This window comes from Gorilla gorilla, chromosome 23, assembly GCF_029281585.2.
Source record: "Gorilla gorilla gorilla isolate KB3781 chromosome 23, NHGRI_mGorGor1-v2.1_pri, whole genome shotgun sequence".
Taxonomy (NCBI): domain Eukaryota; kingdom Metazoa; phylum Chordata; class Mammalia; order Primates; family Hominidae; genus Gorilla; species Gorilla gorilla.
Window position 1 is genome coordinate 41,982,941 of NC_086018.1, and position 16,017 is coordinate 41,998,957.

The following is a 16,017-nucleotide window of genomic DNA, read 5'->3' on the forward strand; positions in this document are numbered from 1 at the left end:
ACTCATAGTATTGCTGGGTGCTGCTTTTAGGAAGCTTACAGCAATTTATACCCCTACCAGCAGGGTATGAACTTGTACTTGTTGCTTCAAAATACTAATCATTGTCCTCTAGGGCAAAAAAACTTTTTTTTTCAACCCTGCATTAGTTAAAATATACTGGTACAGCTTTTTTGGATGGTGGTTTGGAAGTAGAACAATTTTAGGTTTATAAACTCTGGATCCTAACAGTTTCACAAAACTCCATGAATCTAATTTACAAAAGTACTTTTCTAAGTGTGTAAAGATTTATGTGTAGAAGGATGTCCATTGTAGCGTTGCTGATGAATAGCAAAGAATTTGAAACTGCCTTATGTAAGTTCCCCAGTAGGGAAATGGTGAAATTCTAGCACAACCATTCCAGATCTATGTAGTTATTAAAAATAAGGAGATATGTGTTCATAAGTTAACATTTTGCACATGAATATGTTTAGTGGATCCCTTTCCAGCATGTATGCAGGTGTAGCACCGAGGGCCTGGGAAGCCAGCCACCAAAACAGTGACGGTGGGCACCCCAGAGCCTGGGATGCAGCAGGCAGAACCATTTCACTCGTTATGTTATATGCATCCTGGATCATTTGAATTCAAATGTATGATTTATCGTTTCTTTTTTATTTTATTTATGTATGTTTTTTGAGACAGAGTCTTACTCTGTCACCCAGGCTGGAGTGCAGTGGCACGATATCGACTTACTACAACCTCTACCTCCCGGGTTCAAGCTATTCTCCTGCCCCAGCCTCCCAAGTAGCTGGGGCTACAGGCACCCGGCGCCACGCCCAGCTAATTTTTGTATTTTTAGTAGAGGCGAGGTTTTACCATGTTGGCTAGGCTGGTCTCTAACTCCTGACCTCAGGTGATGCGCCCACCTCAGCCTCCCAAAATGCTGGGATTACAGGTGCGAGCTACCGCGCCTGGCCTGATTGATCATTTCTTTAAAAATGAAGCTTGCTGTTTTTGCAATTCATGTTAATGGGGTATTCAGAAAAGCCTTGCTTAGAAATCCCAAGTAGTAAAAACATATTTATAGGTTTTAAAACTCAAATTAAAATGAAAAAATTCATAAAGGCTTTCATGTGGTAGGAAAACCAGAAAAAGCCGCGCCCTGTTCCCTTTGTGCTGTTGCAGACCTGCCGGGTGTTCTTAGCCTCCCGCAGCCTCAAGGGTCAGAGGGCTCTGAGGGCACCTGCCGGGGTTGTGTCCTTGGCTGCCTCTTGGCTGGAAAGATTACACAGAATTTCTCTTGTCATTTAAATTCGTTTTTTAGTAATTATCATAATTAAAATCGGTTCTAATATGCTGTTCAATTTTTCAGAAAGTGGATGGGTTTTTATGTAATTAATTTTTAATTCATGCTTTTCATATTATTCAGATATGGTTGGTGAGAGTGTGACAATCCAGTTCATTAGGGAACAAGAGGAGCTCATATTTAAAAATTATAAACCTAACAAGAATTCTTTTTTGGTCTGTTTCTAGTATTATAGCCACCCTTTTTGTAATATTGGGATTATACTATTAAATAATTTGTATCCTGCTCTTCTTCGCTTAATATCGCACTGTGAGCCAGTAGGAGGCCCGCCATGAAAAGGAACTGCATCATGAATTCTCACAGACAGCTGATAGTTCCTTTGTGACAGACAGTTTGCCCTGCCCCTCTCTCCTAGTGTCTTTCTTGGCATCTTGTGTCTCACCTGCATCTCCAAAGTTTGCAGTGTCTCCTTAGGTGTTGAGATTTTTATGAAATTCCCCTGTAGTGTGCACCCTCTTGGTCTTTCTCAAAGGTTTTGCCTTGTAAAAATGCTGTCAATAATCTAGTATGGAATGTGAGTCTGACATGTGTTTCCTACGCGTTCCGTGTGTCATGTCGTTTCTCACCTCCTGACTTTCCTGTGACCTGTGCCGTTTTGTCCTAGGTTTTACCTCGGGGGACCCACAAGCGTCCGCGGATTCAGCATGCACAGCATCGGGCCACAGAGCGAAGGTCTGTCCTTTCCCCTCACGGCGCCAAGTCTAGAAGGCTCGCGTCTCACTTTGGAAACCATGTACCTGTTATTAGCTTACAGCGATAATAGACATTCCTCTTTCACGGTGGTGGAATTAGCACCTAACACAGAACTTACCATGTAGCAGGTGTAGAACATTTATTGAGAGAATTGTAGGAAAATGAGAAAATATATCTGAGCAAAAACTCTGTGAAAATGACCCGCAGTCCTACCCAGAGAGAACATGTGTAAACGTGTTGTTGTCTGTTCCCTGCAGGTTTGACATGTGCTTCCTACTCTTCCTTTGTTTACATATTATTTTTTTTGAGATGGAGTCTCGCCCTGTTGCCTAGGCTGGAGTGCAATGGCGCGATCTCAGCTCACTGCAACCTCCGCCTCCTGGGTTCAAATGATTCTCCTGCCTCAGCCTCCCAAGTAGCTGGGATTACAGGCACCCGCCACCATGCCTAGCTAATTTTTGTATTTTTAGTAGAGATGGGGTTTTACCATGTTGGCCAGGCTGGTCTCAAACTCCTGACCTCGTGATCCGCCTGCCTCAGCCTCCCAAAGTGCTGGGATTACAGGTGTGAGCCACTGGGCCCAACCCCTAAATATTATTATTAATATTATCATTATTATTTTGAGACAGAGTCTCGCTCTGTCACCCAGGCTGGAGTGCAGTGGCACGATCTCGGCTCACTGCAACCTCCGCCTCCCGGGTTCACACGATTCTCCTGCCTCAGCCCCCTGAGTAGCTGGGATTACAGGCGCACACCACCACGCCTGGCTAGCTTTTTGTGTATTTTTAGTAGAGACGGGGTTTCATTATGTTGGCCAGACTGGTCTTGAACTCCTGACCTCGTGATCCACCCGCCTTGGCCTCCTGAAGTGCTGGGATTACAGATGTGAGCCACTGCGCCTGGCCCCTACGTATTATTTTTAAACCCATTTCTCTCATCACCTCTCATAAAAATGTAACAGTATATTTTTATGCGAGTAAATGCCATGTTTAACAGCTACATATTTCATATTATTGACATCCTATAACTATATTTTAGTTAATAGGCTTAATTTGTTAGAGCAGTTTTAGGTTTACAGAAAAGTTGGGCAAAAAGTACAGTGTTCCCGTATAACCCCCATAGCTTCCTTTATTATTAGCACCTTGTGTTAGGATGCTTCATTGGTTAGGATTGGTGAAGCAATATGATAACCTTATTAACTCAAGGCCATAGTTTACATGAGGGTTCACTCTTAGTGTTGTACCTTCTGTGGGCTTTGACAAATGCATGATGACCTGCGTTCACCATTCCAGGATCACACAAAGTGGCTTCACTGCACTAAAAATCCTGGGCTCCCTTCATCCCTCCCACCAGACCACTGGAAACGACAGGTCTTTGAACTATCCAGGGAGTTTTGCCTTTTCCAGACAGTTTGGGAGTTGGGATCATACAGTTTGTAGCCTTTTCAAGTTGTCTTCTTTTCCGTAGTAATATGCACTTAAGGTCCCTCCATGTCTTTCTGGGACCCGATAACTTGTTTCTTCTTATTGCTGAATAATATTCCTTTGTCTGGAAGTACCACAGTTTGTTTGTCCATTCAGCTGCCAAAGGACAGCTTGGTTGCTTCTAGTGTTTGGCAGTGATGAGTAAAGCTTCTATCAACATTCATGCGCAGGTTGTTGTGGACAGCTTCTGAGACATAAGTTGTCACATCAGCTGGGTCAGTGCCGGGGAGCGCAGTTGTTTGGTCACACGTTAAGAGCATGCCTCCCCTTCGTAAGGAGCTGCCCGGCGAGCTTCCGGAGTGGTCGCGTCCTTTTGCATTTCCCCAGTGAGGAATGAGAGAGAGAAAGTTTATCATCTTAATGGCTGCGTGTTTTGTCTTATGACACACTATTATCTTTTTAAAGACCAAATCCCAAGCTTTGGACATTGAGTTTGTGTTTTTTTTTTCTTTTATGATTATAAAACAATGTATTCACCTTCGAACTGAATGTTGGTACTCATCTGTAAGTTTTATTTATTTATTTATTTTTTCTTTCTTTCTTTTTTTTTTTTTTTTTTTTTGAGATGGAGTCTTGCTCTGTTGCCCAGACTGGAGTGCATTGGCGCAATCTCAGCTCACTGCAACCTCCACCTCCCAGGTTCAAGTGATTCTCCTGCCTTATCCTCCTGAGTAGCGTGATTACAGGTGCCCGCCACCATGCCCGGCTAATTTTTCTATTTTTATTAGAGACGGGGTTTCTCCATGTTGGCCAGGCTAGTCTCAAACTCCTGACCTCGTGATTTGCCTGCCTTGGCCTCCCAAAGTGCTGGGATTACAGGCGTGAGCCAGCACGCCTGGCCAAGTTTTACTTTAATATGAAATTCTAGATGTGAAATTGCCAGATCTTTTAGGGCTTTATCGTACTTTCTGGGAAGGTTGTCTCATTTATACTCCTGGAACCGTCTCTGACATGCAACATCCGTCAGAGGTATCTCCACATGCTATGGAACTTTAAAACATCATTTAAGTGGATGCATATTATTCCATTATTAAACATTCTCCCCTGATTTTCTTACATTTTTTTTTTTTGAGACGGAGTCTCGCTCTGTTGCCCAGGCTGGAGTGCAGTGGCGTGATCTCAGCTGACTGCAACCTCTGCCTCCCAGGTTCAAGCGATTCCCCCTGCCTCAACCTCCTGAATAGCTGGGATTACAGGTGCCCGCCATCACGCCCAGCTGATTTTTGTATTTTTTAATAGAGATGGAGTTTCACCGTGTTGGCCAGGCTGGTCTTGAACTCCTGACTTCAGGTGATCTGCCCGCCTTGGCCCCCCAAAGTGCTCATATTACAGGCGTGAACCACTGCACCCAGGATTTCTTAAAATCTTCAGCACCTTTGTTGCTTCCATTTTTATGTCATTATAAGCAACAACTACACTCTGCATAAATTTTTGTCGAAAGTATAGATTATTTCTTTTCACTCGTATTTAGAGTGCTTCATTAGAGTGTAATTTTTAAGAAAAGGAACTTAAGTTTTTGATGGTTTTATTTCATCTGTTTATTATAAGCAAGTGTGATATGCCGAGTCTATGAGAGCTGAGCCTTTACCTACCTGAGAAGTAAGGCATGCTGGTGTTCCACTGACCACCTCCGTGCGGTTGGCCAGACTCTGTGGGCAAGAATGTAAATTGCTATAATTTTTTTGTGAAAGTGGTTTGATGTATCAAGAGCCTTAAAATGTGTATGTTCAAGAATTGTTAATAATACTATTAATGATAGCCCCAAGCTGGAAACTGGAAACCGAAATGCCCATCAACAGTAGGAAATGGTCAGATAATTAGTGGTATCTTCTACCTTAATGAGGAAGAACAAGTTACAGCCACTGGCTGAATGATGGCATGAGTAAATCTCAGAAACATGTCGGCAGGAAAAGCTAGACCCAGAGGAATGCCTCCTGGAAGATCCCATTTATAAAGCTTGGAAGCAGGTGAGGTGGCCTGTGCTGTGAGAGGATGGGGCAGTGGCTGCATGTGGTATGGGCAGCAGGTGGTGGTTAGAAGGGAAGGCAAGGTCTCATGTGGGGTGTGCTTGGTTTCTTGGTCCTGGTGCTCTCTGGGCAGATGTGTTTCAGATATAGAAATTCATTGAGCTGTACATTTAGGATGTGTATACTTTCCTATGGGTATGCACAATAAAAGCTTAAAAAAATACATGTTTGTGCCAGGAAACTCATCATAGGTTAACGTCCATGATAAAGGAGTTAGAAACCAGTATGACAATAGAAGAGAAATAGATCATTAAATATTGGTCCACCTATGTTGTTTTTCAGGCATAAAAATCCCATTTTCAAGGAAGATAAAGCGTTAGGAGAAAGTGTTTACAATATATTAAAACTGAAAAAAAAGTAGGACTGGAAACTGTATATATACACACACACACACACACACACACACACACACACACACACAGAGAGAGCAAGCAAGCACCACATTTTATTGGCTTGCTTATTTGGTTTTACATTTACATTATAATCCACTGGAAGAAAGGACATCAGGATGTTAGCTGTTTATTTCTGAATGGTAGAAATTAAAATATTTTCATTTTTTTCTCTTTATGTTGATCAGATGTTCTACAATGAGTATATTTAACTTTTATGTTCAGAATAAAATCAGTTATTTAAGAAGAGAGAGGAGGAGTGGTTTCTGGGAAACAAAAAACAAGGTTGTTCTCCTGCAATTTGTTCATTCTCTGTTCCCATCAGAGCTCTCGTGTTGAAAGGGATTAAGGAGATGTTGGTGTCTTTTTTTTCCTTCTTCCTCTGGATTGTGAGGAACTGAAGTCTTTAAATGAATCAGCAGTTCATTCCTTGAAGTTAGTTTTGAAGACATCAGTATTTTCCCATTTCATGGTCTGTCATTTTGTATTAGAGGAGAGTAAGACACTGTATAAATGGTATTTTGCAACAAAGTATAAACCTTTGGGTTGTATGTTTTCTGTTGCTTTATAGTTTAAAATGGAATGGACAGGAACGTTTTTGGAAATATGCAAATACATGCTCTCAGTGGATAGGCTTACACTTTGGCAAAAGTAACCTAAATCCAAGCGGTCATGAACTGTTGAGAATCGTCTCTTCTCTGGAGACACTGAGCTGGAACCCGGTCTCGCTGTGCAGTGGGTGGCAGGCAGCCTCTGCCTTTTGATTAATCGTGTGCAGCTGTCTCCACACACTGCAGAGACGCTTTCTGCATTTTGTCTCTATTGCGCTCTCGAAAATTTGGCAAAATAATGCATTTCATTTGCAGGTGGAAGTGATTTGGTCATCTACATTTGTGGATAAAGTTATTGTCATGAGACTCATTTCTTCAAAGCATTTCACAGATACGATGAATGACAGAGCGCATTCCTTCCTCAACGACATTGGCTTTGTTTGCCTCCTCAGTTAAATCAAGGTGTGAAACAAACCAGGAGAAAAAGAAAGATTATTTAAAATGAGGCCATCAGTATCAGGAATGAGAAGAACAGCTGCTTGCAAACTCCAGCACTGTGTGGCGTTGTTTACAGGACAGAAATCTTGCTTCTGTAAGTTGTGGAAAGTTAACGTGATGTTAACCTTGTCGGACCTTGTTTTTGTTCTGCACCCCTCCTTTGCTTAGGAGACTACCTAGGTGGAGAAGCGTACTGGGCCGGCGGCCTGCACCTCTACACCCCATTACCTTTCCGGCCAGGCCAGGGTGGCTTTGGAGAACTTTTCCGAACACACTTCTTTCTCAACGCAGGAAACCTCTGCAACCTCAACTATGGTAAAACTTGAGCTATTCAAGAAACCACTGTAGTACAGTTGTTTTCATGTTTAAAAGCACAGTACACAAAGAGGTGTCTGTCTTTTTTTTTTTTTTTTTGAGATGGAGTCTCGCTCTATTGCCAGGCTGGAGTGCAGTGGCGCAATCTCGGCTCACTGCAACCTCCACCTTCTGGGTTCAAGTGACTCTCCTGCCTCAGCCTCCCGAGTAGCTGGGACTACAGGCGCGTGCCACCACGCCCGGCTAATTTTTTGTATTTTTAGTAGAGACGAGATTTCACCATGTTGGCCAGGATGGTCTCGATCTCTTGACCTCGTGATCCACCCCCCCCCCCCCCCCCCCGCCCTGGATTCCCAAAGTGCTGGGATTACAGGTGTGAGCCACCGCGCCAGGCCATGTCTGTCTTTTTAGATTACATAGTCATTAAAGTTAGAGACTGTGCCTTACTTGAAAAAAATTCTTACAACAGCTAACATAATGCCCAGCATTAAGTGGTTGGTTGAGCGAATGAAGCATACAAGAAAAATAATCATCTAATGCACTTACGAAGAAAAATCTGTTTGTCTATTTAATACACAAGTCATGATGGCCACAGAGCTGAGTAGGATTGGGTGCCTTCCTCAGGGAGTTCAGGTCCAGAAGAGACTCCCAGCAGATGCCTGGGTGATAGGGGTGCCTGGAAAGCTTCCTAGAAGGCATGGAAGTCTCCAAGCTGAGACTCAGAGTGGGGCTTCCCAGGTGGTCAGGGGATGGGGAAAAGTCATTCTAAGCAGAGGGAACAGAATATGCCAGGCCCAAAGAATTGAGAAGGCGTGGCTTATTCTGGATGTGAGTAAGTATGGTTCCAAGTCCTCTGTTGACTTGGGTCCTAACCTCACTTCATGCATCCTCCTTAATCTCTAGGCCTGGCTTTAAAAACAACTGCAGGGCCGAGCCAGGGGGAGCCAGGGCTTGTCTGGGAGAGCTGGGAGAGCTTGGAAGGACGGGCACGCACTGTTGCTCACACGTCTTTCTGTTTTCAGGGGAGGGCCCCAAAGCTCATATTCGTAAGCTGGCTGAGTGCATCCGCTGGTCGTACGGGGCCGGGATTGTCCTCAGGCTTGGCAACATCGCTCGGTTGGAACTTAATTACTGCGTCCCCATGGGAGTACAGACAGGCGACAGGTACGTGTTGGGAATTATTTTCCACAATCACATCCCACTCTCCAGTAATTTTATTTTGTTTTGGACGTGGTTAATTTCGTCAGTGGCTTTTAAGCTTGAAGATTTTAAGAGAATTAAATAGTTGCAAAATAATGAAAACACATGTATTTTCCTCCTTTGGGTTTTTCTCCATCTAGTTGGGAGGAGCAGGTGTGAAGCGTTTCCACCCCCTCCCTCAGGCGCTTTGTGCTTATTGTTCCCAGGGTAGTGGGAGCCCCTGCGAGGGTCTGGCTGGAGGAATTGACAGGTGATTTGGTTCCTGTGTGCTGAAAACAGAAGGCAGTGTTTTGAGCAGTTGACTTTGCAGGCCAGGGTCTTTAGGAAAGTTGGGGTGAGTGAAGCTTTGTTCCTGACCACAGAGGACGCGATCTTGAGAACCCCTCTCTCTACAGCAGAGGAACCCACCTTCTTGGCTTTTCTTCACCCCTTATTTTATTGAGGAAAGATTCCCTAAATGTTACGTGGGTGAATATGGTATAGGGCTAGTTACACAGTTATAGAAACAAATTCTATTTCTTACATGCATTGTGTAAAAATTTTTTTTTTTTTTTGAGACAGACTCTCATTCTGTCACCCAGGCTGGTGTGCAATAGCACGATCTTGGCTCACTGCAACCTCTGCTTCCCAGGTTCAAGAGATTCTCCTGCCTCAGCCTCCTGAGTAGTTGGGATTACAGGCATGCGCCACCACACCCAGCTAATTTTTTGTATTTTAGTAGAGACAGGGTTTCACCATGTTGGTCAGGGTGGTGTCAAACTCCTGACCTCGTGATCTGCCTGCCTGGGCCTCCCAAAGTGCTGGGATTATAGGCATGAGCCACTGCGCCTGGCATTTTTTTTTTTTTTTTTTTTTTTTGAGACTGGGTCTTTCTCTGTCACCTAGCTGGAGTACAATGGCCTGATCATGGCTCACTGCAGCCTTGACCTCCTGGGCTCAAGTGATCCCCCTGCCTCAGCCTCCCAAGTAGCTGGGACTACACACCAGGCTAATTTTTGTATTTTTTGTAGAGACAGGGTTTTACCACATTGCCCACCCAGGCTGGTCTCGAATTCCTGGGCTCAAGCCATCTGCCCGCATTGGCCTCCCAAAGTACTGGGATTACAGGTATGAGCCACCGCACCCAGCTGTGTTGTGTAAATTTTAAGAGATTCAGACATGTTTTCATTATAGTGTATCTCAGTCAGCTCAGGCTGCCATCACAAAATACCATGGAGTATTTAAGAGTGACTTAAACAACAGATGTTCATATTCTGCCAGTTCTGGAGGTTGGAAAGTCCAAGATCAGGGTGCTGGCAGATTTGGTTGCTGTTGGGTTCTCTTCTTGGCTCGCAGATGGCAGCCTTGCCACTGTGTCCTCACTTGGAGGAGGAAGAGTGCAGGCCAGTGCCCCTATGCCTCTTCTTATGCGGCCCCTAATTCCATCACGAGGGCCCTATCTTCATTACCTCGTCTGCACCTCAGCACCTCCCAAAGGCCTGCCTCCAGGTATCAACACCATCCTGTCAGGGTTAGGACTTCAGCATGTGAATCTTGTGGGGACATGAATGTTCAGTCCACAACAGTGTTCATACTGTCTCTTATTTTTGTATATGCATTCACAGCACCCCAGCCTATGTTTTTTCTCTTCATTTTTGTGTCTACCTTTATGTTGCCACCAAATGGTGGTGCTGTTGGAGCCTTAACCCGGTTTCAAATAGGTTGTAGTTTGTGCCAGTTGAAGGAAATGCTGTATCATTTTTACTCTCTCCGTCTTCCGCATCAGCATGTAGGGGATGGTGCTTTGTAAAGGGGAGCCGCATTCGCAAGTGTTTCTGAGCATCGCCTCTCAGGTGCAGTCTGCGTCTGTCATTCAGGTCCTTTACGGTTATTGCTTCAGCGGAATCTGCTCTTTACACTCTTGCCAGAAGGCCCTTCAGCATCTGCTCCGTGTCTGGGGACACAGCAGGGGCTGCCAGGCTGCTGCGGCTCCCTACTGATGACAGGGCCTTCAGAGATGGCGGTGGCTGCTCCCACAACCGCCAGCTCCCATTCCCCTCCACGCCTCTCCTGTTCTCCACACAAAGCCCAAGCTGGAAAGGGTGTAGTCACGCAGGCTGCGTGCATGTGTGCCTGGGGGCCCAGCTACCCGGGCTTGGGGCCCAGCTTGGCCACTCTGTGTGACTGTGTGGCCCGGGGTGAGTTACAAAACCTCTCTGGGTGTCCATTTTCATGCCCAGAGGATGGACGATCATGATGGTGACTGTTGCAGTTTGGAGAACTCAGTGAGTTACTGCATGCAGAGCCCTTGGCGCACCGCCTGGCCTGGGGTTGGGAAGTGGTTATTTTTCCTGGGCTGCTCTGCTGCTGATACACCCGGCGTGGCCAGCCCCTCACACAAGGGAACAGGTTCCTGTGGGAGGTGTTGCCCCTCCCCCTCCACATCATCTCAGCTAACAGTTTGTGACAAGCCATAGATGGGATGATGCACCTGATTTTGGAGATAATAAAGTGAAAAAGTGGGCACCTTTTTCCAGAGCGAGACTGCATTAGATAACTCCACGCCGTTACCGTCTTCAGCAGACCAGGCTGGTTTTGCAAGTTTCTTTCTATGAAGCCCTTATTCCCTCTGCAGATGGGAGTGTTGGGCTCCCTGACCTAACAGCCAGGTTCTCATTTGAATCCTTGCAGGTAGCCCCAGAGGCGCTGTGACGCTGCTGCACCAACACCTAGCTTAAGTGGGTGGTTTTGAGTGGTTGACTGCAGGCCCGGGGCTCGAGGGGCGTTGGAGCAAGGGAAGCTTTAGATACCGCTCTCTGACACAGTCCCTGCTGCTCTGGGACCCGCCACTGTGCACGTCTCGGGCAGAGAGGGTCTGAGCAACCCACACTGCCATCACCACCATTGCAGTGCTCTTTGTAGCCACTGGGTGTCAGTGTGCCCTGAGAAGTCAACGCGGCTTTTAGGAGCTCTGTTGAATTGACCCTTTCTGAAATAATTTTCATATGAAGTGGTTACATTTACCTTTCAGCTTTACTTCTGTCTCTTCAGGTTAAATCTAAAAAATACGTTTCAGAGATTAATTTCAAAATATGGTTTATTCCGGGAGGAAGCAGCATCCTATGCACGTGACATTTAAAGACCAGGCTATAAGGAAGTGCCTCTGCCCCCAGGCCAGGTGGCAGCTGTTCAGATGTTTATTATGGACAGTGAGCTCCGAACAGGGTCAGCCTGGCACCCCGAGTGTGGAAGACATTTTCGCTTAGTGTGAGGCCTTGTTTGAGGTTGGTCATCAATATTGGAATTTCGTGAAGTTGGGGTGAGGTTGCCAGATTTAATCTTCATTTCTAAAATTCGATAGCTGGCAGGATGGGGTATCGTGTGTGTAGAAATTATCCACGGGTTTCCCCCATAACTGAGGCGGGCACACTGTAAATAGGACTTCAGACATTCACAAAGAAGGAAACAGTTTTGAGATGTTTGCTTACTGTTATGTCGCAAGTGATTTGTGGCACCACTGTCTCTGGGATCTAACAGCGTTCTGTCAGTTTGTGTCTTAGGAGTCCGGTCTCTGGAGACACAGGGCTGAATCAGGCAGGCTCGCTTGGGAGAGCAGCTCACAGTTAGCAGCAGGAAGACAAGAAAGTGGATCATCTTGGTTGTTGGGGAGGGTGCTGAGAGGGCCCCCTGGAGCAGGTCCCTGAGCTGAATCTTCCTGGAGGACAGCCAGCCAGGTGCTTGCAGAAGACACGCAGGGACAGTGGTCCTGGCTAACAAAGGCAGGAGCAAAGCTGTGCAGGTGTGCGCTGTCGGCGGGCGCCGGGCAGAACCGCGTCCTACAGGAACAGAAGGGGGAGTGGGGAGGTCCAGGCCCTGAGCTCCCACGCCTTTGCCTTCCAGCCCCACTGACCTTTTTCCCCTTGCGTACATGCCAGTGTCCTTGAGCTCAGGACTTCATCTGCCTTGTTCACTGCTGAGGTCCCCATGACTAGAACTGCACCTGGTGTTGGAAGTGAGAGCCAGGTGGAGAGGCTCCTGGTGTGTGGTGGGATGTGGGGTGCAAGGCGCCGAGGGTGCTGTTGGCATGACCTTCCTAAAGACCCCACGCTGGGTGCTTCCTGGCCTCCAGCCTCAGAGTCCAAGTTCGTCAGAAGCCTTTGAACATCAGACTCCAAGACCCTGTGCTGGCAGTGGCAGTGCTGGGTGAGAAGAAGGTGGGAGATGACCAGGAGCCCTGCACCAAGACAGCGGCCGTGAGGGAGGGAGAGAGCGTGGAGTGCACAGCAGAAGGTGGATGTTTGGGGCTGTCTGGAGGATGCCAAGGCTGGCTTGCCCCTGGTCTGGTGGAACTTCGCAGTGCTGCTTTGAATGTTTGCAGTGGGTATTTTGTTCTGTGGCATGTTTATGTGGTCTCTGAGCATAAACCTATGCTTGTGAAGTTGTTTAATCTGTTTGTTTGTACTTAGAGTGAACAGGCCTTTATTGGAATGCTCGCTTGTTTTCTGAATTACATATGCCAAGAGCTTGACTTCCTTTTTAGCTCCTAGCTTATGTTCAGGCATTTTTCTAAGTAGCGAATGTAGGTATAGACTAGTTTGAAGGAGCCGAGAGTGTACAATATAAAGACAGATCTGAACACAACTAAATGGTACAAATGCAGCCCAGGTTTTGATGTGGATTCTGGTGTTTTAAGGCCATGGATGTGGCTTACTGTAATCTTGAAGGGGCCGCAGGCCTGGCTTCTGGTGAGAGGACTGCACTGCCGGGGTTGGTTAATAAGCACCCTTCATCCTGCAGGAGGCCGGCGCAGCATTTGTGAGTATCTGTCTTGAATCTCTTCGTGGATCAGATATTGTGTCTTCTTGCTCAGAGTCAGGTTGGAAAAGGAAAACTTGCCGCTGGGGTTCATGTGCTCCAAATCCTCAGCTTGGGTGAGGGCACGGGCGTCGTGAATAAAGGAGCCATTCTTGCTGGTCTTTTCTAGAAATTGCCCACAGCTTGCAAAAAGGCTGTGTTCCCTGGCCCTGGCTGCGGCTGTGTAGGATTCTGAATATCATTTTCCCCGGAAGTTGAGGTCCCTAGGTTGGGCCCACCTTGTCCCAAATGGGCAGCATTGGCCTTGCCCCATGCACAGGCTCCAGGCGGACAGAGCTGCTGCAGGCATGCTGTCAGGGGGACAGGCTGCCCCCCAGCTGTGCGTTCTCAGCCAGGCTGAGGCATGGCAGTGTGTCGGAAAGAACAAGGCTTGTGGGTGCCCCTGAACCGGGTCTGGAGCCCTGTCCTGCCACTTCTCAGCCGTGTGACTGGAGCCTCTTTGCTCCTCTCTGAAAATGGGCCTGGTGGTTTGTCCCCAGGTTCTTAACCACTGTGTGGAGTCACACCTGCAGAAGGTCAGCTCATAACAGATATGGCAACCAATGTGACCTTTGCATCCTTCCTTCCTGGGGTCAGGAGCAGGTCTAAGAGGTGAGGTGGTCAGGCTAAACCCCTGTAGGGCTGTCGGTACTGCTGGTTTCCTAAGCCCCAGGACCTTCTGGGGGCCGGGCGGACCTTAAGTTCTGTCCACCTGCCTCTCCTCCATCCTCACTACCCACCTTGTCCTTCCTGCTCCTTCCCTCCCTGCTCCGCCTCTCATCGGCCCTCTGTCCTCTCCGTCAGGAGAGGGGAACGTGAAGGAGGTGAGGAGGGAGCAGTGCAGGAGGATTTGGGTCTCTCCTTCTTTCCCTTTTCCATTCTCCAAGGGCTTAACCAGCTGGTGAAGGTTCTTAACCAGCAAAGGAGGAAGCAGCCGGGGCCGGTGAGGGTGAGGCCGGCAGCCAGGCAGGAAGGCAGCAGGAGGAGGAGGAAGCGGAGGTGTCACCTTCTGAGAGGCGCATGCTCACTGAGTCGTGAAGATGGCAGGGCTGGCGGAGCGGCCACCGCATCTGATCTCTCCCCTTTTTTTAGGATATGTGATGGCGTCCAGTTTGGAGCTGGGATAAGGTTCCTGTAGCCGACACCCCTACAGGAGAAGCTCTGGGACTGGGGCAGCAGCAGGGCACCCGTGCCACACACCGTCTCTCGAGGAAACACGGCTCAGCGATTCTTTGACTGCAGACCCTGTGGGAAACCCCGTCAATAAATGTTAAAGACACACTCTGAGGCAGCATGGATGTGGTTTGCTTTCACTCAACAGTGTGGCCCGCGTGGCCTTTCCCCGGGACCACCCGTGTTCTCACACACCCGCCCAGTGTCTGCGAGTCTCTGTGTTTGGTTCCCATGTACCAGACATGGTGTATTCAGAGCCAGGCAGCAGGAGGGAGCTTTGCCCCAGAGGAAGCTCAGCCATGCTGTTACGGAGAGGGCGCGCTCCCCTCGGTGCACCAGCTGGTGTCAGAGGAGGCCCACGGCAGCGGGCGCTTGGAGCCACAGTGCTCGAGCCATTTGAATGTGTGAGTGGCAAGGGAGAAGTATCCAAACCGTGTAACATTAGGGACACTGAAGCAAAGAGGGAGCCTGGTGTCTACAGACGAATGGCAGCATGAATGAGTGTGCATTTTCTGGGGCTGCTCTAAGTCACCACAAACCTGGGGGCTTAAAACAACACACATTAGTCCTCTTGTAGCCTGGAGATCAGAGCCCAGAATGGGTCTTGCTGGGCTGTGTCCTCCTGGAGGCGCTAAGGGGAAATCCCCCTCCTTTGCCAGCAGTCAGAGGCACCACTTTCCTTGGCCGACGTCACCTCCATCTTTAAAGCCAGCCATGTGGTGTCCCCCATCTCTCCCTCTTACCTCCTCTGCGTCTCTGCTGTCTTTGAAGGGCCCTTGTGGTGACCTTGGATCTGCCCGGGGAATCCAGGGGTCTTATTTCTAGGTCAGCAGATAAGCGTCCTTAATTCCGTCTGCAGCCTTAGCACCCCCTTGTCATGTTATCGTCAACGTTTACACGATCCAGGGATTAGGAGGTGTGCATCTTCGGCTGGGTAGGAGTGTGGGACATTATTCTGTCTCACACAACTAGTATCTCTCTAATATTTGGGGGATAATCTTAAATTGGTCACACATAAAAAAAGTTTTTGAAGAACGTGAAACCTTTTTTGAATTGAAAAAGTGGTGCCATATGGTAACGTCTAGTGTTGCAGGTGATGCCCTGCAGGGCTTTGCACATGCTTTACTCTCCGATTTTTTCTCTCTCTGAGCTGGGGCTGAGTCCCTGTCACTTTCAGTCCTCCCCGTAACTTGTTGTTTATGTCTTTGCCAAATGACCTGAAGATTTGGGCCTCAGTCTGGGGACCCATGTTATCCCTGGGCCACACTCTCAGGTGCCCCAGGACTGTCTCGCCCTCATTACCTGCAGAAGCTGCAGGGATTTTACAGAGAATATATAAAAAGAGACAGTTTTGGCTGGGCGTGGTGGCTTGCACCTGTAATCACAGCAGTTTGGGAGGCCGAGGTGGGTGGATCATTTGAGGCCAGTAGTTCAAGACCAGCCTGGCCAACATGGTGAAACCCCACTTCTACTAAAAATAGAAAAATTAGCTGGGTGTGGTGACAGATGCCT

General features: G+C 47.6%; 1 protein-coding gene across 1 annotated transcript in view; it reads left to right on the forward strand.

Annotated features, from left to right (window-relative positions):
• Positions 1-14,613, forward strand: part of SAMM50 (SAMM50 sorting and assembly machinery component) — a 43,105-nt gene extending 28,492 nt beyond the window's left edge. The window contains exons 12-15 of the mRNA XM_031005332.3: positions 1,947-2,014; positions 7,153-7,299; positions 8,322-8,463; positions 14,425-14,613. Coding sequence (XP_030861192.1) covers positions 1,947-2,014; positions 7,153-7,299; positions 8,322-8,463; positions 14,425-14,470 — 403 coding nt within the window. The 3' untranslated portion in view covers positions 14,471-14,613. The remainder of the gene's footprint in view (positions 1-1,946; positions 2,015-7,152; positions 7,300-8,321; positions 8,464-14,424) is intronic.
• The last annotated feature ends 1,404 nt before the right edge of the window (positions 14,614-16,017 follow it).